The 24,792-nt window shown below is 47.5% G+C and overlaps 2 protein-coding genes across 3 annotated transcripts; one reads left to right on the top strand and one right to left on the bottom strand.

Annotated features, from left to right (window-relative positions):
• Nucleotides 1–32: 32 nt before the first annotated feature.
• On the top strand, nt 33–24,493 carry DRC3 (dynein regulatory complex subunit 3). 2 transcript variants are annotated; one of them, XM_080386553.1, is made up of 13 exons: nt 33–359; nt 1,669–1,842; nt 3,225–3,341; nt 4,829–4,995; nt 5,594–5,740; nt 6,925–7,044; nt 7,936–8,048; nt 9,334–9,508; nt 12,263–12,394; nt 13,663–13,733; nt 14,532–14,655; nt 16,109–16,240; nt 16,402–17,420. In XM_080386553.1, the coding sequence occupies exons 2-13, from the start codon at nt 1,686–1,688 to the stop codon at nt 16,609–16,611; spliced, it is 1,665 nt and encodes a 554-aa protein (XP_080242679.1). In that variant the 5' UTR covers nt 33–359; nt 1,669–1,685; the 3' UTR covers nt 16,612–17,420. The 2 variants fall into 2 exon arrangements, with proteins under 2 accessions (XP_080242679.1, XP_080242680.1); XM_080386554.1 differs by lacking the exons at nt 7,936–8,048; nt 9,334–9,508; nt 16,402–17,420 and adding an exon at nt 23,310–24,493 and having other exon boundaries at nt 268–359.
• ATPAF2 (ATP synthase mitochondrial F1 complex assembly factor 2) lies at nt 17,573–24,694 on the bottom strand. Its single transcript, XM_080386601.1, has 8 exons — nt 24,508–24,694; nt 22,671–22,715; nt 22,186–22,331; nt 21,271–21,368; nt 20,638–20,718; nt 20,392–20,504; nt 18,826–18,941; nt 17,573–18,199 (listed from the first exon to the last, which is right to left on the bottom strand). The coding sequence occupies exons 1-8, from the start codon at nt 24,626–24,628 to the stop codon at nt 18,062–18,064; spliced, it is 858 nt and encodes a 285-aa protein (XP_080242727.1). The 5' UTR covers nt 24,629–24,694; the 3' UTR covers nt 17,573–18,061.
• Nucleotides 24,695–24,792: the final 98 nt, after the last annotated feature.

The raw sequence follows: 24,792 nt of genomic DNA, 5'->3' as shown, positions 1-24,792 counted from the left end.
GCGGTAATCCCGGCCCTTTCCACGCCCTCCGGTTGATGGATAGCAGAGACACCACTAGTGCCATTCTCCATTGGGCAACAGCCAAACCATTCGCTAATATTATTGGGCAAAAGAAACGTCGATCATACGAGCCTCCTCCCGCCCCGAGGGCACTGTGCCGGAGCTGATTGGCTGACACGGATTTCTCGCGCTCTGATTAGTCGCCAGCCTTCCCACCCACTCCCTGACCATTGGCGGTTGAACCTGTCACGTGGTCTCCCTTAGCAACGTGCCTGGGCTTCCTTAGCAGCCGGCGCCGAGCCGCGAGTGGAGGCAGGGCCGGAGGAGCGGAGCGGGCCTGGAGCCTCGGGGACCCGTGGGTGAGAGGCCTGAGGGGCCGGGATCTGGCCCTGGATGGGTCCCGGGGGGAGGGCGGCAGCCCACTCAGGTCAGAGTCAGGGTCCCCGCCCCTGGCCCGGCAGCGCCGAGGGGTGTCGGGGACGTGGCGCAGCTGCCCGGGCCTGGGCCGCGGCTCGCTCTCAGCGGCGACTTCTGGTCCCGGTGGCCGCACCGAGGGCCGCGCTGTGGCCACCGCGAGGTGCTGACCTCGCCCTGTGATTTGCTCTGTGGAACCGGCACTGGCTCAGGAAAGGATGGACGAATACAAGGAAAGCAGAAAATCCGGCAGATCACGGATGAATAAACCCAGAACCTGCTACTCCTCGGTTTGTCCTGCACGCAGGCAGAGAGAGGTTGCGTTTGTAAATTAAAAGCCATGACAAAGAAAGAACCCTCTAAACCCAGATGTTTATCCTTACTGTCCTGCTGTGCAAAAAAGTCAGCAGAACTTCCACAATTACAGCCATCTCATGCAACCAAAAGTTTGACAATTCCTGGCCTTCATACTGATTCATTATCTGTGCACAATTTCAGAAAGATGAGTAGTCTCATTGCCTCCTGGGCAACCTTAAGGGATATTTAAATGACAAAGCCAGGACAGAAAGTTTTGACTGATAGAATTGTATGTTTCTCAAAACGAATGTGTTTGTGTGCAGTGCTGTGTATTGACTGAACTAGACAGCCTTTGCTATGGATCTGCCTTAAGTGCCTTCATCAGAAAATTGCTGTTATTGTTTATAAATTTTCCTCCTTCCTCAAATTCGTTTTCACTTTTATTATGATGTTGGTGTTTAAAATTTAGTGACCTGTTACTGCGCTAAAAATACATGCCTCTTACTCTATAAATCAAACCTGCTTATAATGACAAACTTACATTTTAAAACTAGATTACATGGTGCACAGGGCCTTGAACATGCCCTCTTCATGAAGATGGGTTTCAGCAGCAGGTGATTGCCATGCGATGGACCATTGCCGTTCATAGGTGCTGCACAGGGCCTCGTTTCCTGGTCTATTTATCTGGCCAAATTCTGGCATTGTTCATGGCAAACACTCAAATGTGGTGTGGAGCATGCCTGGCCATTTTACAGTGCTGCGGGTGTGAAGCTGTGCTTAAAATTGAATCAATGATGTCATGATAAAAGTCAAGGCTTTGATAGCAGCTGTGAGGTATTAATCTTCCTGATGCTCAGCTGCACTCTTAATTCCTTGGAATTGTCATGCCTGTTCAATGGATGTTGGAAATAGTAGCCAGGCAGTCATTTTATTTATTTTTCTTTTCTGTCCTTTAAGGCTGTTACCATCTGAAAATGAGTCACTTATACAATAGCATTGAGCCAAACGTTATTGATGATGAAATGGTTCAGAAAGCCATTGAAGAACAGTATCCAGAGGACAAAAGAAAGCTTGCCGAAAGGGAAGATATTAACTTTAAGAATGTGACGGAGCTACAGCTTAGTTTTAGAAGTGAGTAGCAGAATATATACTTACCTCTTCTTTTGTTAGAAGGTAATAGAATTAAGCATGAAGTGGCTAACTGGCAATTAAACAATCATGATTAGCTTGGATTTATTACATGAAAAGTGACGTCTGAACTTACATTTTTAGTCATACCTGTATGAAGTAGTTTCATTACAGAGAGCTGGGTGCTTTTGCTGATGGTTAACTTAAAGCTGCTTAACTTTGCGCTATTACTGTCACTGCTATTCTTATTTAACATTTATATTGTGGTGACACCTACAGGCCACAGGCCTATTGGGCCCTTCTCTACGTGGACAAATCAAACCCTGGGCAGGCTCCGTCATAGCCAGCGATTATGTGAGAGCTATTTGGTAGATTGTGGTGATTACAGTCCAGTTCAGTGGCTTCCTCTGGTCATCTGTAGCATTATCGCAGCTTGCCTCTTGCTGTCAAACCAGTCGTAAACTTGCATTCAGAAAATGAAAAGGAAGAACATTTGGGTCAATATTTGAGTATTTTGAGGATATGTAATTTCATGGGCAAAAATCTGCTTTTGATTATTCATTGTGTACTCCAGTAAAATAGTAAGTGTATTAGTTCAGTTCCTTAGGAGAGACTCCCTGTTACCTGATCCTGTATGTGTGTGTTTGCAAATAGAAAATACAGAACTCTGTGAGTATTTTGGATGTGCAATTCCTTGCTTTACTCTGAACTCACTAAACAACGAGAGCAGCAGAGCAGCTAATGAAGTCTTCTGGGAAGCCATTGAGGGGGTAAAGAGAATGTTCTGTATTTTCTGTCACCTTGGTGCTAATGTTTTGCTGTTGTGCCAAACTGCCTGCCCTTGTGATTCTGTTTTTGGAGAAAGCTAAATGCAGGGATATTGATTAGTTCTAAACTGCAGCCTTCACAGAAAGAGTAGACCCCAACTTACTCTCCTGTGATGAAAATCCCAGGAGCAGGGGAGTAATTTACAAAAGCAGTAGCTGGCCAACACTAGCCTGCAAATGCGGAGAAAAGCACTCATCTCAAACCTCCCTCTTGGAGCTGGAAAGGAAAATGAAGGTCAAGACCTCCTAGAAGTGGATTCATAAAGCCACTCTTGACTGCTGGGCCGTAGTCAGCATCCCCTCAGTGACTCATTGGCATTGCTGATGAGCAGTGTGTGCTGGAGCAGGACACTGAGGTTAACTAGGCTGTTTCATTGAAATCTTGTCCAGCCAGTGGACCTCTCAGCTCTCTAGGGCAGTCATCACATGCTATCATAATCTGCTGGAAATCATTTCTGAGGTAAAACTGGACGTGTTTTCCTTGTGCAAGATAGTGTGTCTGCTAAACTGAAAGCATGTGAAAAACAGTTTTCTTTTACTTTTTTTCTGTGGCTTTAGATATCCTACAGATTGATAATCTGTGGCAGTTTGAGAATCTGACTAAACTGCAGCTGGACAACAATGTCATTGAGAAGATAGAAGCTCTGGATAGTCTGGTTCACCTTGTATGGCTCGGTAAGATACAGGCATATGAGGCTGGATGCCTTCGCAGGTATAAAGTAATCTGCAATAAAGCCAGGGTGTTGCATTCCTCCTCAAACACGATTTATAGGAGCTTTCCCATGGAAGGCTGTCGGCTGCCTGTGTGTTTCCTCATTTGACTGTCAGCTATCAAAATGCTTGAATATCAGAGCTGCAAAACAATCCTTCAAATGTTTACAAGCTGGTTTTAATCCATTTGGTGTGGCAGGAACAGGAAGTTGAGATTTCAAGGTTGTTTCCAGGGTTTGTACTTGTATTTGGAGGTGACTTCCAGAAATATTTACAGAAACACATCTGTGATTTAGAAGCTGGTATTCTGTTTTCAAAGTTAACACAGGCATTTCAGAGCCTAGAATCCACTACCTCTATCCCTATATGCTTAAGGGCTCGTCATCATTGTTGTCCCAAGAAGTGACCATCCTTGTAGTCTTAGGTGAGTACTTTCAACTAAAAACTCAGAATGCTGATAGCAACATCCCACAGTGGTGCAGGTTTTGATGCTAGGCAGATTGGTGAACTTGCTGCCATGGATGTGGGAACTGCAGCCACGTTGCTGGCTGGCAGTATAAATATATCCAGCCATCTTTGAAAATGGCATGTAGGGCTTCAGTTCATAAGCACATCTTGAAATGTCTAAAGGGTTCTTCCGCCCAGTTGTCTGCACTGTTCTGCTGCACGGATGACATGCACTTGTGAATCAACAGCTGATCACCACAATGTAAGCAGAGTGTTTTGAAGCACACTCATGGGTTTCGTTTGCCCAAAGGCTGTGGGGTTCAGCAGCTGCTGCATGAATGTCTTGGCCATCCAGGGGCTGGGGTGGTGCAGACAGCTGGTAACCTCATCAACTGTCTTTGGACTCCTGAATTACTCAGTACTGGCCTGAGGACAATGAATGTAGGTCTTAGGATAGATGTTCTGGCAGGATAAGAGGAAATTTCAGTGTGTGAAATCACTAAAGTGAGTATATGCCTTTGCATGCCTCCATTGACAACAGGGTGGTTCCAAGTGTGGAACTGGCATGTGTTAGTCCTATGGGAATGACCATGACAGTGGGCATTGGTGTAGCAGGCAAGAGTCTGCAAGAAACAGGCAAAGAGTGTCAAATTTGTCACAGAATTGCCGCCCTTTTAGGACAGTTCTCCACCTCCTTTCTGGTATTTTGGGTTTCCCCATAAAGGTAGAAATCACTTTCAGGTTGCGTATGTGGACTCTGCATGGAATACCAACTGTTCCTCTCATTTAAAAGTTGCATGGACAGTTGCAAGGAGGAGATGTGAATGAATGATGATTTAATGCCAAGCCTTTCCTGTGGGACACTGAACGCACCTGAGGAAAATACTGTACGTATTATGTAAACTTCTAAATTGTGAGCCAGGCTAAATCTGAATCGGGGTGTTCTGCTAGAAATAGTTTAACTTTTTCTTGTTAAAACTTTGGATCTCTGGACTCTTCCCTAGACCTGTCCTTCAACAATATTGAAGTAATTGAGGGCCTGGACACCCTTGTCAAACTGCAAGACCTCAGTCTCTACAATAACAGAATATCTAAAATTGAGCACATGGACATGTTGCAAGAGCTACAGATTTTCTCCATAGGAAAGAATAACCTGACCACTCTGCAAGATGTGAGTGCTCCCTGTCTTTGCAAATGTTCCCTGTCAAGGGATCAAATATTCTAAAACTGGTATTTGCCACTGTGTCCGAGCCCCTCCTTAGAGTAGAAAATTCTGCTTAGGATTTCACTGCCTCTGTAGTCTAAGTTATTGTTTTGGTAAGCTGTCCTGGTTTTAAAGTACATACTACAGCTAAAACTCTAGTTAGATTATTGACTCATGGGGGCCTGGTTCTGTTACTGCCATCAGCTGTGGCAAAATTCCTATTGGTTCCCATGAAAGCTAGAAAAGGAGTAAGTAGCAACATCTGAGAAAAGGAGGGAGTGAAGAGTAGGATTTATTTGGGGTTCTTTTGAGGGCCGTTTCCCAATCTAAGACCCATGATTTGTCCACCCTATCTGCCTTCTCTCTACACTTTTCATTTATATATTCACAATGTAAATTTAAGCATTTCCTTTCCAGAAAGCATTAGAAACTGATTTAATGATGCCTGCTGTTTCACAGCAGGGCAGGATATATATTGTAACATAATTGTAGTAAGAGCAATGAATTTTAAGGCTGTGGTTTCCCCAGCTCTAGGAAGTACAGCGTCTCTTTCCCTATGGCATAGGTGATCTATCTCAGGAGGTTTAAAAACTTACGGACACTGAATCTCATTGGGAACCCTCTCTGTGATGATGAGCAGTATACGCTATTTGTTGTTGCACACCTTCCAGACCTAGTATACTTGGACTTCAGGCTCGTGTGTGACACCATGGTAAGCATTTCTGCATTCCCTGCTTGTGAAAATGGGCAACAGCATCTTACAGAGCGTTTGCTTTGTTGGTATGCCAGCAATATTCTAGCATTTGGGGCAGGTTCTCTGCAGAAATTAGGCTTACAGAAACACACAGTGTTTATTCTGCCTCCACCTAACAGCTGTGAACCTGTAGGCCAAATTCTATCAAATCTGACAGCGGGGTAGAGGTGTCAGAGGCATGATGTCTTCACAGATTTTGTGAAAATCAGCAGCTGTGTGTGGGAGAGGGGCCTGGTTAATGTTGCCACAGAGAGGCTGCAGTGTAAGTGCAAGCCTTCTTAGAGATCAGAAAATCTCAGAGGAGATCAGTCTCGAGATATAGATCCAGGGGAAAGGAAGCTTGGTGGTCCTGCTGCTTGCTGAGCAATCTGTTTCAGTAGCAGGCTGACAGGCTCTCCAGGCAAGCAGGTGTCATCAAATGCACTTCCCGCTCTTGACTCCTGAGAACAGGACAGTGCATCTGCACTGGTGACACATGGGACTGCTTTTTGATCCCAGGGCTCAAAGGAACAAAGAAGGGGGTTTTTGTTTGGGTTGTTTTAGTAACCAAAGAACATGATTGATTGTAAATTTGCTTGGCACGGAGAAGAGCTGTACTTGGAACACACATTACTCCTACCATAGGGCTGATAGGGCTGTCCAGGTCATTGAGTCCAGTCCCTGCTCATACAGACAGTACATCATAGAATTGCATACTTAAATTTGTCAGGCTTCAGTTTCAAGCTAATTAGGTTCATGTCCCTGCTACTATCTTGCCATCCACTCCTCCAAAGAGCTGTCTTCTCCCTAGTAAGTGTGTTAAACGCGCTAGCTGATCATATCAAAGTTCAAATTTTAGAAGTTAAACATGGCCTTCTGCTAAAAAAATAAAAACAACACTAAAGATGAGGAAATGGGGAGAGAAAATTTTCCTGGGACTGTATCAGCTCAGATCTATTGAATGCAGAGTAATATGCCAACAAAAAATGGGATGAGGAATGGATCAGAAACTTTCTAAGTAGTTTAATAAAAAGCCCACAAAGAAATGGAGATGCAGATGTCACTCAAGTGCATGTTCTGAAAAGATCAAATGCTTATGCCCAGATTTGTAAAGCGATGCTTGATAATCTAATAAAAATATTTTCTCTGTTTGCATTTCTCAGCGAGAAGTTGCAGTTTTAAAGTATCAAGATCTTACTGAGCTGTTGGAAAGTGAGGAGGCTCAGGCCCTGGCTCAGCTGAAGGAAAAACAGGCAAAGCAGAAAGAGCTGGAGTACCACAAGGTATGTTATCTTTGGCTGGTTGTATATTGTCTCAGGAGAAAGCAGCGCAACACATATTGACTTCTCTTTTTACCTGCTTGAAGATTTAATGAGAGATTAACATAAACTGTGCTAAAACTAAGGCTAGGATTAATCTCTGTGATCTCTGAATCTCATCTCTTGAATGAAAACAGCAACTGCTGTGGAATACCTACGACATGGGGGAGCGTAGTTCTGGCTGAACAATGAAACTACAGATACAGATCCTGTGAAGCCAAATAGTAAATCATAGCTGAGGATTTTATCAGCCTGACATGAGATTTAGACATGAGAATTAAGAAAATTAGAGGTCTGAGGGAACTGTTAGCATTTTCATGGGCAGTGACTTTTTATTTTCTCCTTCACACAAAGTTAATGCTTTCCATTATTTTTATGGTTAAACTGTTCAGGGCTTTCTGAGACCACTGTAGCCCTGTGAACAGACTGAAAACAAGACCAGGCAGAATGACGCTTGCAGTTATGGTCTGGCTGTCTATTCCAGACCTCCAGAAGATCAGACCGACTGAAGAGCAGGAGGAGGTTCAGTGACAGGGAGGACACCTGCAGCTCTTACCTCATCCCTCCGCACAGTCCACTGACTCCTTATCTGAAAGGCCTAATAGCCTTGCAATATGCAGTTGTATGTAAGAATAAACAGTGGTTTCTATCCTTAGGCTAGAGAGTTCTAGAAGCAAAGCCACCAGGATGCTTTTCAATCCAGTTTCAGGGTCCTCTTGTGACTCATGTTGGTGTAACTGTACCTGCAGCAGTGTCCCACCACTGGTAAAGTGCTTACAAGAGAGACACATCCTGAGGACTGGCAGCCTGTTGGCAGTCTTTATTTTACTTATTTTGCTCTGATTCTCTTCAAAGACAGCCTTTGTTGAGTACCTGAATGGATCATTCCTGTTTGACAGTATGTATGCAGAGGATACAGAAGCTGCCAAACTGACTTGCCTCCCTGGAGTGGGTGAACTGCTGCAGGCATATCCTTACTGGGTTTAGAATACCTACAGCTAAAACGTAATGCCTTGAGAAAAGAAGGAGGTGCATCCAGAGGGACTCTTCATCTGTTGCTTTTGTCCAGGGCACATTGATCTAAGATCTGAGATGGTCTGTGTTCAATTTTGGAATGGTACCAAAAAAAACACTGCAAGACCGTGAGACCACTGACAGCTGTAATGCTTGATATCTCATGAAATATGAGGGTTACAAACAAAGGGTTTATATTACTGGCAAGCTGGCCAGCCCAGCTTGAAATATCCCATTTGTAAAACTACTCGTTTCTATCACCAATAGGTCATGAGATTCCAGTGTTTTAAATTCTCACCATTGTAATTACCATATTCTTTTTCCTTTGCTTGAATCAAACACAATTTCGGTAGCTGCCTTTCCTGACCCTTCAAGAATCAAGGCTTTGTACTTTCCTTAAGTCTGGAATCCACTTAAAGTTTAAAATGAGCTATAAGATAAATCTCTGTCAGTTAGATTGTGAGAGCGCAGTTGCTAAACTCGTGTTGAAATTGAAGTGGTAGGAGATAGGAACAGACTAATCAGAACGATATGAGCCGCATATCTCATAACCTGCCAGAGCTGGCAACTTGAAGTTTTCAGGCCAGCACTTCTTTGTGATCATTGCTCCTACACGGGAGATCAGAAAGCAGACACTTTTTTTTCTTTTTTCTTTTCTCATTCAGATTAATAGAGCATTGTCAAGGCCAGTAACTTGACCTTCCTTAAAATTGCATTACACTGTTGGGGAAAAATGCATCACAGCTTAACTACAATAGACTCTAGAAACAATTCCATTGCCAAGATAATAGCAGAAGAAAAATTGACGTTATTTTTGTGATGCTACCAAGTCAGTAGTTTATTCTGTGCTCTGGCTGTAGGCTCCAGAGCTGTATTTATTAACTATGCAGGCACTGTATTCACACTTGTGAAGACAGATAGGGTTGTATGCTTTATTCCTCTGTTATGTCAGAAAAGTCAGAGAAGGATATGTATTTCCTTTTCTTCCTCAAGGCCTTTTCCCCCTCAAGTTGCTATAGCTTTCTCCATACCCTTAAGGTAGCAAAATCCTATGCATAAAATGTGAATGGGTGACCCAGGCCTGCCACAGACAGAATACTTGGCAGGCTGCTCCCGGTGAGAAACCACAGAGGTTACCGAACAGTAGCTTGTAACTCTTGTTGCTCAGATTTGCAGAGGTAGAAGGAACATAGTATGTTGCTCCACTGAACAAGCAAAATACCTTGACTCTGGTGTCACGTACAGGAAGGAGTTTGTCTCAGTTTGTGAGAACCTTTTCAACTATGGTCTGAAAGAGTATGAAAACCGAGAAGCTGAAGTCTCTGATTTCTACAAAAGCCTTCATGAAGCATTAACAGCCAACCAGCAAGAAGGCAGGAAAATAATCCTAGACTTTGAAAATCGGAAGAAAAGGGTAATGTTATACTTTTGTTTGTTTGAGACATGATTTCTCTACATCATATCCCAGCTTTTAATTTCACTGAAAGTAATGGTAACTCAAATAAAATTAGGAAAACGATTCTGGATTTACACTGCTGTAATAGGAATCAGCACTTGGTCCCTAATGGCAGAATCAGAGAGGCTGAGGTTAGAAGGGACTAGACAGTCACCTGGTCCAACCCCCCTGCTCAAGCAGGGCCACCCACAGCAGGCTGCCCAGGACCACATTCAGCCAGCTACGGAATACCTCCAAGGTTGGAGACTCCACAACCCCTCTGGGCAGCCTCTTCCAGTGCTCATTCACTTTCATTGCATGTTTCTTAGAATATAAATCTATACGAAGAAAAACTGTTGTGTTAGCTAATATAATGTCATTAACTAACATAATGTTGAAAGAGTTTTAGTACTTTATGTAGGAAAAGAATTTGGGGATTGACATCTCAAGCCTTTGGGTAAACCATAACCAGCTAACACTGACAGCCCTTTTCTATACTGGAAATTCAGTGCAGGACAAAACTAACATGTCATAGTGTTATCTTACTGTCCACAAAGGTAGGAAAAAAGTGGTTAAATGTGGTGGGGGTTTTGTACTTTTTTTTTTTGCCATCCAGAAAAATTACCAGTCTTTAAGAAAATGGAAATGCTCAACCTTTCTTTTAGTTTAAATATTTCTGCTGAAGTCGATTTAAAATACATAAATAGATTTATTAGATTTAATGCCACTCTCCTTCTTTTTGAGGCCTCCAATAGCTCTTCCTTCATTGAAAAATGGGGAAGAAAGGAAGGAGATTGCAGGGTATTCAGTTTGTTTCCAAGTAATTTTCTGCTTCAGTTCATTTTGTCATCAACAGCTCAAAGAACTTTAACAAAAAAATTAGATAAAGTTATTGTAATGTATTTCTAGTCTTTTTAAAGTAGAAACTATCTTTTTTCATTCTGCTCAACTACAGCCACCCATTGTGGCTGCTAAGGGCGTAGCTTCTAGCTGGATCCCTTTCTAACCATGTAAAATAGCTGGATCATTATTTTGTTTTCACAGAAAAAATAAGGGGGGGGGGGGGGGGGGGAGCGGGGGAAGGGGGCTAAAGCCTGGTAACACTTTCAGCTGAGCAGAGCAAGTCCCTGACAACTGACACCAGGCAGTCACGAGCGCTGGCTCCCTTTGAAAACCAGGTCACTTTTATTTAGGTGCCTTGTCACATGCTGGCAGCCTGCTGAGTCACTCTGCTCCCAGGTCCTTGAACCTTGCTGACTCATGTTGGCAAATTAACTCCATCAACTCCAGTCGGACACGAATTTGCAGCCTTACCAGAAGGCAACTTAGAAAGATGGTGATGCACATTCAGTTAACTTGCACTTGAATTCCCAATATATCTCACATTAAAAAAACAAAACAATCAATCAAACAAAACAACCCCCCAAAACTCCACTAAAACAAACAAAAAACCCCAACAAAACCCCCCAAAAATCAAACCCAAAGAAACATGGCTGAGGCCAGATTTTGGCCTTTCGTCTTTGATGACCTGCAGGCTCAGCTATGGATTGAGCTGCAAGAACAGGACACAGCGGTCACCTTAACAGTTTTCATATAAATACTGGAGAAATTGGTGTCAAAACTGAACAGTGTATTTTAACAGCATTTCCCCATTCATTTAAAATTACCGGAGGAGTTCTAGAGGTGCAGAGGTCCCAGCAGGCTGAGATCTGTAAGCCATCCTTAGGGGCTGCTTGTGTCACTGTAATCCTTTCACGTAAGCTTGGGTAACCTGTAAAATAACTCTGCTCTCTGAAGTTGGTTAAGGAACGAAGAAGCATTAAAGGCCTTGAAGTTTTAAGTTACTGCTCCCAGCAGCATGGCTTGAACGGCTGTGGAGCTTTTTGAGCCTTCTAGCTTGTTTAGATTAGAAAAGAAGATGCCTTGCTTTCCCCTTCCCTCCTGTTAACTCTGCAAAGTTTGGGTAATCTAGTCCATTTTCAGACACAAGTCTTGGCAATGGTTTTCATCAGAATTCTCAATTCTAGCTCATTCCATTCACTCTCAGAAGTGGATTAGACATCTTTAAATGCATATTTTTCCCCTCCTTTTAACACTTGACTGTTAACTTATTTTGAACAGACTTGAAAATAATATATTGCTCAGCACAAGAGGATTTTTTTATCCAAGAAATCATAAATCTTGCCTGATACAAACCTGACGTCAATATTTAATTCTGAAGGGCAATAAATCCTTGCTGTAAGAGGAAGGCAGGCAATGATAGGTATTCCATATTCAGAATACTAACTCCCAACCCTATGGAAGTCAATCAAGATTCTCCTTGACATGAAGGGGATCAGGATTTAGCCCTGCATTTCTTTCTATGAAGTAATAGTTAATCTCTTCTTCACGGCCAGCGATGTCAAGAATCAAATATTTATTTATTTATTTTACTTGAAATGTGTTAGAAGGGGAACCAAAGTTGGAAGCATAGAAGGGGCACAGTCTTCTGCTGACTGGAGGATGAGGAAACGTTTTCACCAATTCCACTGCATTGCCTCTGGATCGTTAGTGCAGTAGCACACCTCAGCACTGTTGACTACCCAGTATGTAAATCTGGAGACTTCCTGAATCATCACATTTCATTTCAGCTAATCATCAGCAGGAACTTTTCTCAAATATGTAACAAGTTAATTAAATTGCAATGGAATGCTGAACACAAACTATAAGTAATTTATGTATCTCTGTGTTTAGAGGCTGGATGAGATTCATAATGCCAGTAGTTATGATATTGCTGAGTCTAAACGAGCCAAGTACAAGGAGGACATACTTCAGCTGTCAGAAGCACTCATGACCTTGGAAATGCTGATAGCTGACCATCTGGAGGTAAGGGTCAAGCACATACCTGTGAGACCTCACATCCAGAATGTGAGGGGGTCACGCTTCTGCTGCTGCAGCCCTCTGTTTCGTAGCTCATTGCACAAAGAGGGGGCTCCTGTCAGGCTGATGTTTTGTCTCCATCTTATTCTTTCTCTGTTCAAAGTTGATCTTGGGTGAGATCAAGCCCCATTGATACATTGCAACAGATTTCTGTTTCTCAGAGCAGAGCAGGTTATGTCCTTCACATCTATTCAAGCTGACTGCTTCGACTTTAGAGAAAGGGACTTGAAGTCATTCAGTTGTTTTATAGGTCTGCATACAGAAGTCGCTGCATAACATGGAATATGCATTTGGGATTCTAGAGCTGTAACTCTTTGAAGCTGATCTTTGCTATGAATAAGATTACACACATTCCTGCTCAGCTTACTGCATTTGCTTGCATAATAGCTGCCTTTTTTCTCCCCAGACTTTTCCTCAAAAACTAGGGCAGGGCTGCTAATGTGCATCTTCATTAAAAAAAATAAAATAAAAATTAAAAATTAGCAGGCAGGAGCTGTGGCCTGTGTGCAAGCAGACGCAGCAGTTTACTTTTGTGAATGTGCATGACAGAAAGCAGCAGCTTAAAATGGATTCCTCACAGCATTAGGATCTTGCCTTTTCTGAATTGGTCCTCACATATCTGCAGTCACTGATGGACTGAGCAGAAGCATTTCTCCCTGCGTGCCTTTCTGGATTTGCAGGATTCGGGTGGCTGTATTTGAACTGTTGTTATCGAGACATCTAAGGGCAACACTTCACAGATTCTCCATCAGCCATCTTTGAGAGAGGTAATAGGCAGCAGCGATTTTAATTTCTGAGGACTAAAAGAAAAGCAGCAGTGAGCCCAGGCATTGGTTATGCTTCTGACAAGAGGCTCTTCATGCACACAAGGAGACTGCAGCATGGCAGTACACGGGAGTACAGCCCTCTCTATGCATTGCTTAGGTGAGGGTACAAAAGGGTCAGCTGGCTTGCTCCGGACACCAGTTAAAGGTATAATTCAGTCAGCTTCCCTCCAATAAATTGATTCTGATTTTCTCTCCCTGAAGGAGGAAAGAAAATCTTGCAGCACTTTCAAAACACTTCAAATGTTTGAGACAGTTGTTTCTGAATGTGCTAATAACAGCAGTGAGCCCAAATTATAATCACTTGTAGACCCCTCCTAGACTCCCTGAGTCCCTTTTATGTTTATGCAAGTTTTCATTGTAATATTTCCTCTTTTTCCCTCTCTTAAGGAACAAATAAAGGATTTTAAAGAAAACATTGCTGTCACAGCATCAACATTGATTGAAAATGTTAAAGGGATATATCCTTTTGATACGTTGGCCTGGACTTCCCAGTGACGTATGTATACCTTGCTTCTAAATCCAGAAATGAGCCATCAGTTTAGAATTTGATGGTGGTTTGTTGTTTTTTTTTAATCAACGGAAAATGTTTTCTCCCAGCCTTCTAGGAATGGTCATTTAAGGTGCTCAGCTTCTTTCTGTGGATACTCTGGAGAGCACAAAAGGATCTAAGTTCTTCTGTGCTAGAAGTCTGTAGGACTTTACCAGCTTTCTCCCACTTGGGAATCTTGAATCTCCCTTTCTTCTCCATACAGCCATGACAAAACCCTGGGAAGATCTGGTTAGTCTGTCTCCTATATATATTGCCGCAGCAGCCAATGGAATACCTACAATTCTTATTAAAGTTTCTGTAAATGGCCTTCATTTTTGTGTTGTTGAAGTTTTCTCAAACATAGTGAGATGAGAATACCAAAGTGCTTCAGTGACAGGTTACACTAAATACAGAAATCTGTTAGCCTGGTGCAAATAATTGCACCGTATTCAGAGCTTAGTTTATATCCTGGGAAGCTGCCTTCAATTTCCTTTGCAAACCTTGGCCCCCTCTCAGTTCTGCATAATATATGGCAGTAAGGATGAGACCCGGTGTGTGATTAAGAGCAGAAAGTGCATATCCTGACATCACAGCAGCTTCTGGCAGCAGCCAGGCTTTTTCCTGCAGGGGCCCACTGGGCGCACACTCGGTCTCTAGTTACAGGAGATCATTTAATCAATTTAAGTGAGTGGTGTGGTCAGCTTTTTTCCTTAACCATCTTCTGTACGATGACCCAGTGCCGGGACCTGGAAAACCGTCACCATGAAAAGCTGCTGGAGATCTGTATCATGACACTGGAGAAATCAGTCAAGAATGAGCTTGATAAGGATTTGCCAGCTGATGTTCAAATGGTGAGGGCACCAAAAAAGTCCATCTCTGCTAGACAGTCAGCAAGGCCACAGTCTCTCTCTGAAGGGACAGGATTTCCAGGAGGCTCAGTACTGGTAGAGCCATGCCTAAACCAGAGCATAACCTCCTCCCAAGAGGCTCCAGCCACTTGGCTGAATTGCAGTGCCACCGGACATCTCTGCTGACTAGAACAGAGGATAGCTGCACTGCAGGTTTCCCTGGGTGCTGCCAGAGCTGGCGGCAGCAGCCCAGAAGAGGTGCTGAGCAAGTCTCTCTCCTGCCTCCAGCACAACTCACTTCCCTGGCTGATTTCCAGACAGCCCCAACCCAGTCGGCACTTAAGCAGCATCTTTGCTACACTCACAGCTGGTTTTGTTCCGATTGTCCCTGCTCCCCCAGGAGAATCCAAGCACCACTCTGACTTTCTTGCACTGGGGCTCTGTTTGCCTCCGTGATTTCAAAAGCCCTTCCTAGAGCTCCCCAGCCCATGAGCTGATCTGAAGGCAGGACATGACATTTTATACGGAGCCTTCCGCTGAGCCCTCAGTCTTGCTGTGATAGCAAAGATCCCAGGAGCCTTTCAGAAAGCACAAAAGATCGTTGCAGTGCTCCAGTCAGCAACACTGCTGACCTTTTCGCCTCTGTTATTCCTTCATTTAGTGACTAAATGACTCGAGTTTTGCATTCACAGTGGTTTTACTCTTGTCCAGATTATCCCAGCCCCCTGTTACTCCAGGTAATCAAGAGCTGACAGACACAAAACAGACCCCTCAGCCCCCTCCCTGGGGGACCTCCCTGCTTTATGGCCTGTGCAGATGGCTGCAGTTACGCACCGTTGCTGTGCACCCATTTTGCCTCACTGCCATCCATTTCCAGGGAGAAGCAATCTTCATTTGTTCAGCAGCAGCACTTGGCTGCAGGAGGAGAGTCATTATGGTTTAGCGAAGCCACCCTCTATTGAGAGCCGCAGGGGGAAGTTACTGCTTCGATTAGGAGCTGGGACTTTCCAAAAATGAAGATTTACAGCCAGCACCACCAGTGCAAGAGACCTTTCCAAGTGCAATTTTCCACTTCCCACACATGCTGGCCCAGGCGTGCTGGAGCATATGCAGCCTTGCTTCAGCACCAGCTGCCCACAGGACCCTGACATGTGCTGCAAGGCAGCACTGCCTGCAGCGGAGCACTCAGCAGCAGGCATTTGCTCCCAGTTCTAGCAGGTGAGGCCGAGGGTGCTGCCTCAGTTTCCCCACCTGTACTCCATTACTCCCTAGGGAGGCCCAGACACATCCTTGTGAAAGGTAAAGCACTGGATTCATCCCAATGACTGGGGCTTTGTCAGTCAGAGGGCTGATTTTCTCCCCCTGAGCACTGCCGTTACTGTGCTGCTAGTTCTGAGCTCTGCTGCTTTCGCTGCACGCCCACCCCCTCCTCTCATCCTGTCACGTTACCTCCTAGCTTCTTGTGGACAAAACCACCATTGTCGATGCAGTCAACGCGTCCCATGGCATCCGCCTGCTGAAGATTGATAAGCGAGAGAGCAACATCCTCAGCAATACCTACCGCTGGCAGGCCTCTGTGACAGAGAAGGTAAGAGACCCTCATGCTCAGGGGGATGGGGCACAGATGGATCTGGCCCAGGTGGTGGGGACACTGCTAGGAAGGATGCTCTGTAGCCTTTGCTGGAGCCCTCTGTGCGCCAGGGACCCTGACAAACCTGCAGGTTCACTGCTTGGCTTCAATCTGTTCAGGCTTTCCAAAACGAGATTGACAGAAACCGCAACCGTGTCAAAGAGATCATTCAATACATTGACCATCTCCAGGAGGAGCTGGATAATGTAGAGATCCTGGAGCCGATGCAGGCATGCAAGACAGCCCCCGACAGGGATGGCTGCCTCTTTATGCCTGAGCTGCCTGGGATACTTCAGGTCGAAGGCATTACTTCTTCCATCCCACCATGAACTGCAAATAAAAGATACTACTTGACTCTGGAAAAGCGTACAAAGCTCTGCCTCTTCAATCATGTTGGCATGAAGCCCGTGCAGACAGAGCTCAGACCTGGTCACAGGGGGTTATGGATCAGCTGTGAACTGATTGAACCAAATCATCGTAGCAGATCATGCCTGAGAGCTTTGGTACCTGCAAGCACAGTGGCAGGAACCTGTGAGCCGAGGGCACGTGGCAGCAGCCTGGGAGAGGAGTGCTCTCCATCAAAACACCCCCAAGATAACAGCAGGTTTCCATCTCAGCAAGCACAGGGCTGGTGGGGGCTCTGCGTGCCCAGGAGCCTTGTCTGCTCACCGCCTCTCGCAAAAGCAGCTTTCTGCAGCGTGAACAGAGCAGCCCCCAGCTAGCAGGAAGGGAAATCAATGGTTCCACAGGAGCTCACACACTGCCGCTCGCAACAGCCAGATGAGGAGTCATTAATTCCCTTCCTTGCTCAGTGACAGCAGCTGCTACGCTCACTTGTGGGCAGCTTCTGAGGAATAATGCTGGCCGGGGCGGTACTGCTGGAGGCAAGCAGAGAGTAGAAAGGTGGGAAGGTTAAATGAGAGGGTGGCTGCATACGCGCTCTGGGGAGACCGGGTCTCTCAGAAAGCCCTGTGGCTGGTGCTGCCCATCATACTCAGATTTAGCTCATAGTGCTCTGTGCTTTTGAAGATGGCTGGAGCCCAGGTTCCCCCATTCTTGCTCCAGGACCGCGCTGTTGTCTCCCTGCTACTCCCTGGCTACAAGGACAGAGCACCTGGCACGGCGAGGCTCACACAGAGATGCGGATGGAGCAGATCTGTTTGGTAGTTATTGTCTGCTCTGCTCCATCATATTTTTCTGCCTGTAGCCATCCCAGCACCTGCCTAGCGCCTGGCAGCTCAGGACCTAGACCACAGCTTGATGATTAAAACAAAGAAATACTCAGCAGCATTGGCTTTCAGAATCTAGCAGGGATGTGCCTTTAATCAGACAGAGAGACCCTGGTGTTACATACAGGCACACTGAGGGATGAAGAACAGATGCAATGGAGTCTGTTTTCAGATTTCCATAACAAGTGTGTGTCAGGAGCTGGCAGCTATGAAGACATGTGGCATATGCTGGGTATGTCTGTGCCGCGCCCTGCCCAGGAAGCTGTTTCTTTCGTGAGAGCTCCTCTGATGAGTTACAGACACCAGTAATGGACAGAGCTGCTGTCTTGGGGATGCAGAGGAAGCTCACCTTGACCCTTCCTCCTTGTGGGCTCAAAACTGCTGGTGCTGCACTGTGGCAGTCAGTCCAAGCGAGGAGTTGCCCACAAAGTCGCAGCTTCTCAGCGCGAGGCTGATGCCAGGAAAGACACGGTGGAAGGAGGGTGGTTACCATCTGCTGGGTCATGCCAGCAATTCACAGCTGGGCACTTTCCTCCTGTGCCCAGCCATCTCAGTCCTGCAACAGCTTGTGCTTTACAGTCGAGCTCTCTGAACAGAGGTGAACAAAGAGAGTCCCAGCTGCTGCGCGAGCACGCAGCTCACACAGATCGTAGTCATGGGCCCACTCCACACTGCCCCACCGCTGAATCTGGAAAGGAGGAACAGTCGGTTCAGAACTGGATTATACATAGAGCTGCTCAGCAACTCTCAGCCTCCCTTTTCATGTTTATGAAACATGGGTAGCCCCCCAGGAGCTGCACTGATCACTGATTACTGGGGCAGGGGGATCTCCAGACGAGTTCAGTGGAATGACATGCTTCATCTGTACTGGGGTCTGAGGCAGCGTCCCTTAAAGGGAGGATGAAAAGATTCTCATCAACTTCAGCCACTTTGAGGTCAGGGAGAGCTTCACGCCAGGCCAATTTCCAGCAAGCAAGTTATTAGCTTGGTGTCTACTAAGGCCTCCAGGCTGGATAACCCACAGCAAGAGAAACCAGCCACGACTTTGCAGTTCAGATCAGAGAGGAAGAAAAGTAGCCATCTGGGTTCTGCAGAAAGAAACTGGCAGCCCCAGGAGCACACTGGGCTGCTGCACCAGTGATGTTACTCTACAGCGGCACACTCCAAACTCTCTCAAATGGGGAGACTGGCAGAGTGGAACCTCTCCTGCAATAGCAAACACTTCCTTTGCCAGTTATTTGTGGTGGGAGATGCATTTGTCATGCTGAGATTATTGCTATTTGAATTATAGGGCTGTTTTGTAATATAATTTACCTGGTATTCTTCCTCCAGGCGAGACAGAAGCACAGCTTTCTCTACTGTAATGTGCCTGTCAATCAGACCCATGGACAGAATCAGAGATTTCAGCTGGGTGATTACATATTCTATACCTGGAAGGGAATAACCCAAAACAAACAAGATTCATGGTTGTTTTCTGCAGCATTACAACAGCATCTTCACATGCTCTGAAGAGCCTGTCAGCGTGTGGTGCCTCCTTAGGGAGGTCACAGGGCCAGTGATCCTCACACTTGCATCTGGGCACTTACACGTCAGGTCTGCAGTTAACAGCAGACACAAAGCACTGTTCTGGCCACCATCACTGCAGTGACAAAGGTTACGCCTTGGAAACCGCCTCCTTTTATTCCACAAACCTTCCTTGTGCAAAGGGAAGAGACACACATCCAGGCCCGAATATTCTGGAGCTCAGCTCAAAAGCCCAGGGTGAGAGGGACTCGTATACACTTGGTGCTAAAAGAGCTGTCCACATCTATAACCACTCCTAGAAAAACACTGTGCAAATATGTGTGGTGTGCTGTGCCCTGGGAGAACTGTGCCAGCAAAGGACACAGCTGCTGGGCTCAGCTGATAAAACAGAGCTCTTTTCTGCCATACCACCAGCTACTGGCTTGCAAGACACCCGTCTTCAGGGAAGAAGAGCAAGTGCCTGATGGCTGAGAGACCTGAGCAAATCCCACAGGCACACACAGCCAGGAGGAGGAAAGGGCTCAAAACTCTGAGCTGCTGAGTACTCATGGTTCAGCTCAAGCTGACATGAAATGGAGGTGCCCACACATGGACAGGGTTTAAGGAAGGAACGAACTGAAATCAGACTTGCTTGACACTACTGGTCTAGGCCAGACCCTGGATTTCAGGTTTAAAGTCAACGAGCTGCCCAGAGGCTCCCCTTCCCCAGGGAGGCATATGCCTTTCCCTTCCAGCCTGCCTAGCCATTATAAATCATGAGGGAAAAAAAAAAAGGGGTTTTGCAAGCCCTGTCCCAGGAATCAACACTTAATTTTCCATAGCTGCAGAGCCAGGGGGGTTTATGAGTTTCACTGTCTGCTGCTCATTCAAGCCTTGCATTTAAGGACTTGAGCAAAGCAAGCATTACTTCATTTCTTTCAGTGTCACTCACCAGTATCAGGTAAGATCAAGTGGGCTACAAGGGTGAAAGAGTGAGGACACTGCACAGAACCATGAGCACCTGGAGTACTAAAGCCCATTTCTTTTCCTGGTAAGAAAGCTGGGGATGAAGTCACTAGAAGGTTTGGCATTAAGGAATTTATTTGTGCTAGGGCAGAGCAAACAGCTTGCGAGCCAGCGCAGTCAGATCCTGAACTGACTGTGAACTTAGTGGCACTAAAAGGAGAACCCCTACCCATGACAAATACAGCCGAGGGACTGGCCTGCAGATTTAAAACGTAAACCTCAACACTCTGATTATCTCAGCACATCATCTGGAGAGGAAAACCACTAGTCACTCTTTGGCCCGGTGGAGAGGAACCGCTTCTTCCACTGGCACAGCCCAAGCAGATGGCTCCCCAGCCCAGCCCCTCTCACCTTGCAGGGCCCACATGTTGTAGGATGCCAGATGGCTGACAAAGGTCTCCTTGGTGCTGGCTGGGATGTTGGGCCCCAGGATGCTGGTTGAGGAGCCAATTGACACATTGTACCTGGAACGATCACCCAGCCCCTCAGAAAAGCACAGGGCTCATGGACCTTGCGGCTCTGACAGGCACAAGCACTATAGCTCCTGGCCTCAGCAGGGCAGGGTACAAGCAGACAGAAACATCTCTGACCTCTTACCTTTTCTCAGCCCAGGTGACAATGGGATCCCATTCATTCTTCTGCAGCTCTGCCAAGGCGGCTGGCTCCTCCACACGATAGCTAGGACATTGCAGGACAAAACCACACTGGATATTCGCTCCCAGGCTGCTCCCTATCAGGCTGGGGGACACCTCTGGGATGGAAGCTGCCTGCCACCAGACCACAGCAAGAGGAACAAGGGCAGTGGCAGCAGTGACTGGAAACAATCCCCTCACTCTTCCCCAGATTAAGTAATCTGAGCTGCCTGAACTCAGGCAAAGGAGCATTGGGGACTGGGCTGACAGATCCCCTGAGCCCTTTCAAAGATATTTTCTTTTCCCCAAGAAGATTTTCATTTCCTGCTGCTCCTGCCCTTGCCCAGCATGGAGGCATCCAAAATAGTTCAACAGAACCCCATTCTCCCTCATGGGTGCATGGACTTCTACTAGGTTTGCAAATGTAGGACTGGCCTAAAGTAATTCAAATCCTCAGGCCAAAATGAGAACAGATCAGGCTCCTGCCATAGCTGGGTTACAGTAGACATTTTCCTTCACTTCCCCCAACCACCTTTCCGAAAACAACACTGCAACGAGACAACCTCGCCTTTGTGCCAGTGGGGCCCCCATCTCGTACCAGACAGTGTCAGTCTCCAGGAACTTCACAGCTGCACGGATCAGCTGCATTTTGTTTCGCTGTGTGGGATTGTCCAACGCTGTGTTGCACAGTGTGGTCTGCAGGATAAAGACAGTTTAAACTGCTGTTACTCAAGGTTTGGGGAAGCAGTAGCTCCCATTGCACAATGCCAGGAAGAAGCAGAGGAATTTGTGGCAGACAAAGAACCGAGGGGTGCAACTAAAGCAAGGTGCAGGACCAGAACATGGCTTGTGTAATAGGAATCTTCTCACTGGTTTCAGAAGCCTCGAGAGCTGGCATTTCAAGCACCAGGAAAGAGGGCTCACAGACTGCTCCAGAGCTCATAGTTTCTTCTTGCCCCTTGCTATCCCAAATAACACTGTCCAGCCTCTTCTAAAGTCCTCCCAGTGACACAGATTCCCCCTAGACAGTCACCCAGCCAGTATCTAACTGCCCTCACAACTGCAAGGTTCTCCCCCGTGGCCAGCAGAAGTCCCGACCTCTTGGGCCTGTTTCCCTGGGCATTAGGACAACCATGCTCTCACCATGTTCTCCGTTTGGAGACTGTTCTCACATCTACACAGTCACGCTTATTTTAGAGTAAGCCATGCCAACTCTACTGCAAGTACTCAGGAGAGCTGGGTTGGGGGCACAACGCAGAAGCATTCTCAGGAGAATCTCATCTCATGCACACCAGTGCAAGGCTTACACCCCAAAGCTGTTCTCAACCCTTGCTCTGGAATCCATTCTGCCAGCTGGAAAAGCCCTCACCAGGTGGCAGTGGCCTGCAAACCCACCTTTAGCCCCCAGTATTTCTATTCCCAGTCTTTAATCCTGATTTCCTTGACCTGACTGCTCCCAGCACACTGCATTCTGCCCTGCCAAGGTCTTGGTGTCCCAACCTGCCATGCTCACCAGGTGCATAGTGTAGAACTTGATGGTGTCTTTCTGGGAGTCCCACTCTGTTGCCACTGCAATGGCCAAGGCCTCACTGGGGACGGTAAAGAGCTTGGCCTGGGGTGTTTTCAGCTTTCGGTGGTCCAGGTTTATTTCAAAGCCTCCTGGGGAATCAGAGTAGAAATCCTGGGGGATCAAAGAGGAGCAGGCACTAAGGAACAACAGACAACCCCACAGTGGGAACAGATTCAGAGCTGGAGCTGATGGGAGCCAGGGACCAGAGATACTCAAGTTTTCCACCATGATTTGGACATACTTGGTCTTGGAAGCTGTTTCCCACCACACAGCTTTGCTACAGATGAGGAAAGAGCACAGCAGTCTGGTGACAAATACCCAACTCGCACAGCCTGGGTTACAGGTGTTGCTCCTGCTGAAGCAGTGTGGGGTGGTAACGCCCATCCTGGGGACCAGCCCCTCCATCCTCTCCTGGCAGCCATACTCACCTTCTCCTTGCGAGATGCTCACATTCTGGTAAAACCGTTTCCTCTCTGGGGACAAAAACAGCCAGTCAGAGGGCAGTCAGAGGAGGTTTAGTCCCTTCCCCTGCTCCCCATCACAGCCCAGAGCACATGGAGCCCTTGGTGCAGTTGAGGTGCAAAAATCCAGCCCAGTCCAAGCACTACACCACTTCAGTGAGCTCCCACTGTACAGGGGAAGCGTCATGAAACTGGTGAAAACCACAGTGCTGCTGTGCACAATCAGCAAGTGAACGGGACCAGCTTGCCTTCTGCCAGGCTGGGGTCTCGGCTTCCTTTGAACTGGGCTGCACCAAGTTTCTACAGCCTGGCAGGAGCGGTTTCCAGAGCGGACCTGCCCTATCACTCCTGGAGTTTTGCTTTGCAGTCAGTCTTTCAAGATTCTCCCACTGTACTCACGTTTGACAAATTAATCCCTGTACTGCCTTGGCTAACTCTCTCTCTGCCTGTTCCATTTCAGAGCAGTAAGAAATCCAGCAGAGCCAAGTTAGAGGCCAGGCAGGGCACAGCAACCTCTTTCCACCCCCGATGATGACAAACCCACCCTGTGCCAGCCCACACGCTCTCCCTCAGTGCATCTCACTCATTCTCTGCTTTGACCTGCAGCTGATGCACCCACTGAAAGAATCACAGCTGCCGGCTCGGTGCATGCAGGGGCAGGACCAGGATGCCATTACCTCCACCGTGACAGCCCACGGAAGCAAGTTCATTGCTGGCACACACAGTAACAGCTGGATGGTGTTGGGGACATGGTGCACACACTGCAGCATGCCACTGAGTCACCAGGGGAGGAATCACCTCCTGCAGCTGCCTCCAGCCCACACATCCCAGCTCCAGCTGGGGAGTATGCCTGCTCCACCAGCAAGGTGAGCCTGAGGGAACCGCAGGTCTCTGTTTTAAGAGCAGCCTCCTTTCCTACCAGCACTGTTGCGTGCACTCCCAACACCTGAGAGCCAGACTACACGTGATGCGATGGCTCATATCCCTCACACAAGGCAGGAAGAATCTGCAAGCCATTCCCCTGACAACAGCCACCAGATCATAAATCCTGAACCCATAAATCTGCCTCGCGAAGGGTGAGGCAAGCAGGCCAGGCTGCAGGTCTGTTATTCTAGGCTAAAAAAAGCACATTCCCCCTGGAGAAATGGAAGAGGATTTGCTCAGGCTCAAAGACCTGCAAGCTTCAGGGCCTCAGAAAACACCACGCTGTTAAGGAACAGCTCTAAAAAAAGATTAATGTATGCGTACCCCAGAGGAGTCCTGAGTCACATTGGTGGGCTCCCAATACCCCGTAATGAGTCACTGTGACTCTGCAGCCTCACCTCAGAGAGAACCAGCCTAATTTTACTGTCCTCAAACCCACACGTTTCCAGCAATATCTGTGGAAGGGATACGTGGCCCAGAACGTGCCTGAACCGCCCTGGCTGGGTCCCATCCCCCCCCAATCCCTGAAAAGCAGCAAAACACAACAGCAAGTGCAGCCAACCGCCACGCTGCGGGCTGGGCCGTGCTGCCAGCGAGCCCCGACGCTGAGCACCCGCCAAGGCCGGGAGAAGGGGGCGCGGGGGGGGGCGGACCCAGCCGCCCAAAGCGCTGACGGGCCTGGGGGCGCCGGGCCCCGCGGGGCTGCGCTGGAACGGCTGCCCGCCCGCCTCCCGCGCTCCCAACCGCCCCCAGGGCGCTCAGCTCAGCCACTCCCCGGCCCGGGGTGACCTTGGGAGGTGTCACCGCCGCGGAGGGGTCCCCAACGGGACAGGGGCAGGGCCCCCCGAAGGGGGCTGGAGTCGCCCCGACGCTCCCTCACCTCCCAGCGGGGCATAGGCCCGGCCCCCACCCGGCCCCAGCGGGCCACTCCCGACAGCGGTAGGAAGCGGGCGGGGGAGCGGGGAGCGGCCCCGCAGCAGCCGGCAGCAGCCACGCCACATCGCACCGACGAACGAGGAACCGCCACCCTCCCTGCCCGCCTCAGCGCGGCTCGGCGGGCGCCGCCATGTTACCGCGGCAGCAGCCAATCCGCGCCGCGAACGCGTTTTGCCCCTTCGCCCGCCCCGTCCCATCCTCGGTGGGGCGGGCCACAAAACTGCGCTTC

Source organism: Falco punctatus (genome assembly GCF_963210335.1).
Source record: "Falco punctatus genome assembly, chromosome: 4".
Taxonomy (NCBI): Eukaryota; Metazoa; Chordata; class Aves; order Falconiformes; family Falconidae; genus Falco; species Falco punctatus.
Note: the sequence above shows the minus strand (reverse complement) of the source record. Positions and strands in the feature narration are given on the sequence as shown.

What these genes read in the sequence shown, in the direction of transcription:
- DRC3 (XM_080386553.1), top strand. Translation starts at nt 1,686, where the DNA reads ATGAGTCACTTATACAATAGCATTGAGCCAAACGTTATTGATGATGAA. An exon ending in GCTACAGCTTAGTTTTAGAA is followed by an intron (nt 1,843 to 3,224) that starts GTGAGTAGCAGA and finishes CTGTGGCTTTAG; the next exon opens with ATATCCTACAGATTGATAAT. An exon ending in TGCCAGCTGATGTTCAAATG is followed by an intron (nt 14,656 to 16,108) that starts GTGAGGGCACCA and finishes GTTACCTCCTAG; the next exon opens with CTTCTTGTGGACAAAACCAC.
- ATPAF2 (XM_080386601.1), bottom strand. Translation starts at nt 24,628, where the DNA reads ATGTGGCGTGGCTGCTGCCGGCTGCTGCGGGGCCGCTCCCCGCTCCCC. An exon ending in AGTTCTACACTATGCACCTG is followed by an intron (nt 21,369 to 22,185) that starts GTGAGCATGGCA and finishes TTTATCCTGCAG; the next exon opens with ACCACACTGTGCAACACAGC. An exon ending in CTGGAGACTGACACTGTCTG is followed by an intron (nt 20,719 to 21,270) that starts GTACGAGATGGG and finishes GCAATGTCCTAG; the next exon opens with CTATCGTGTGGAGGAGCCAG.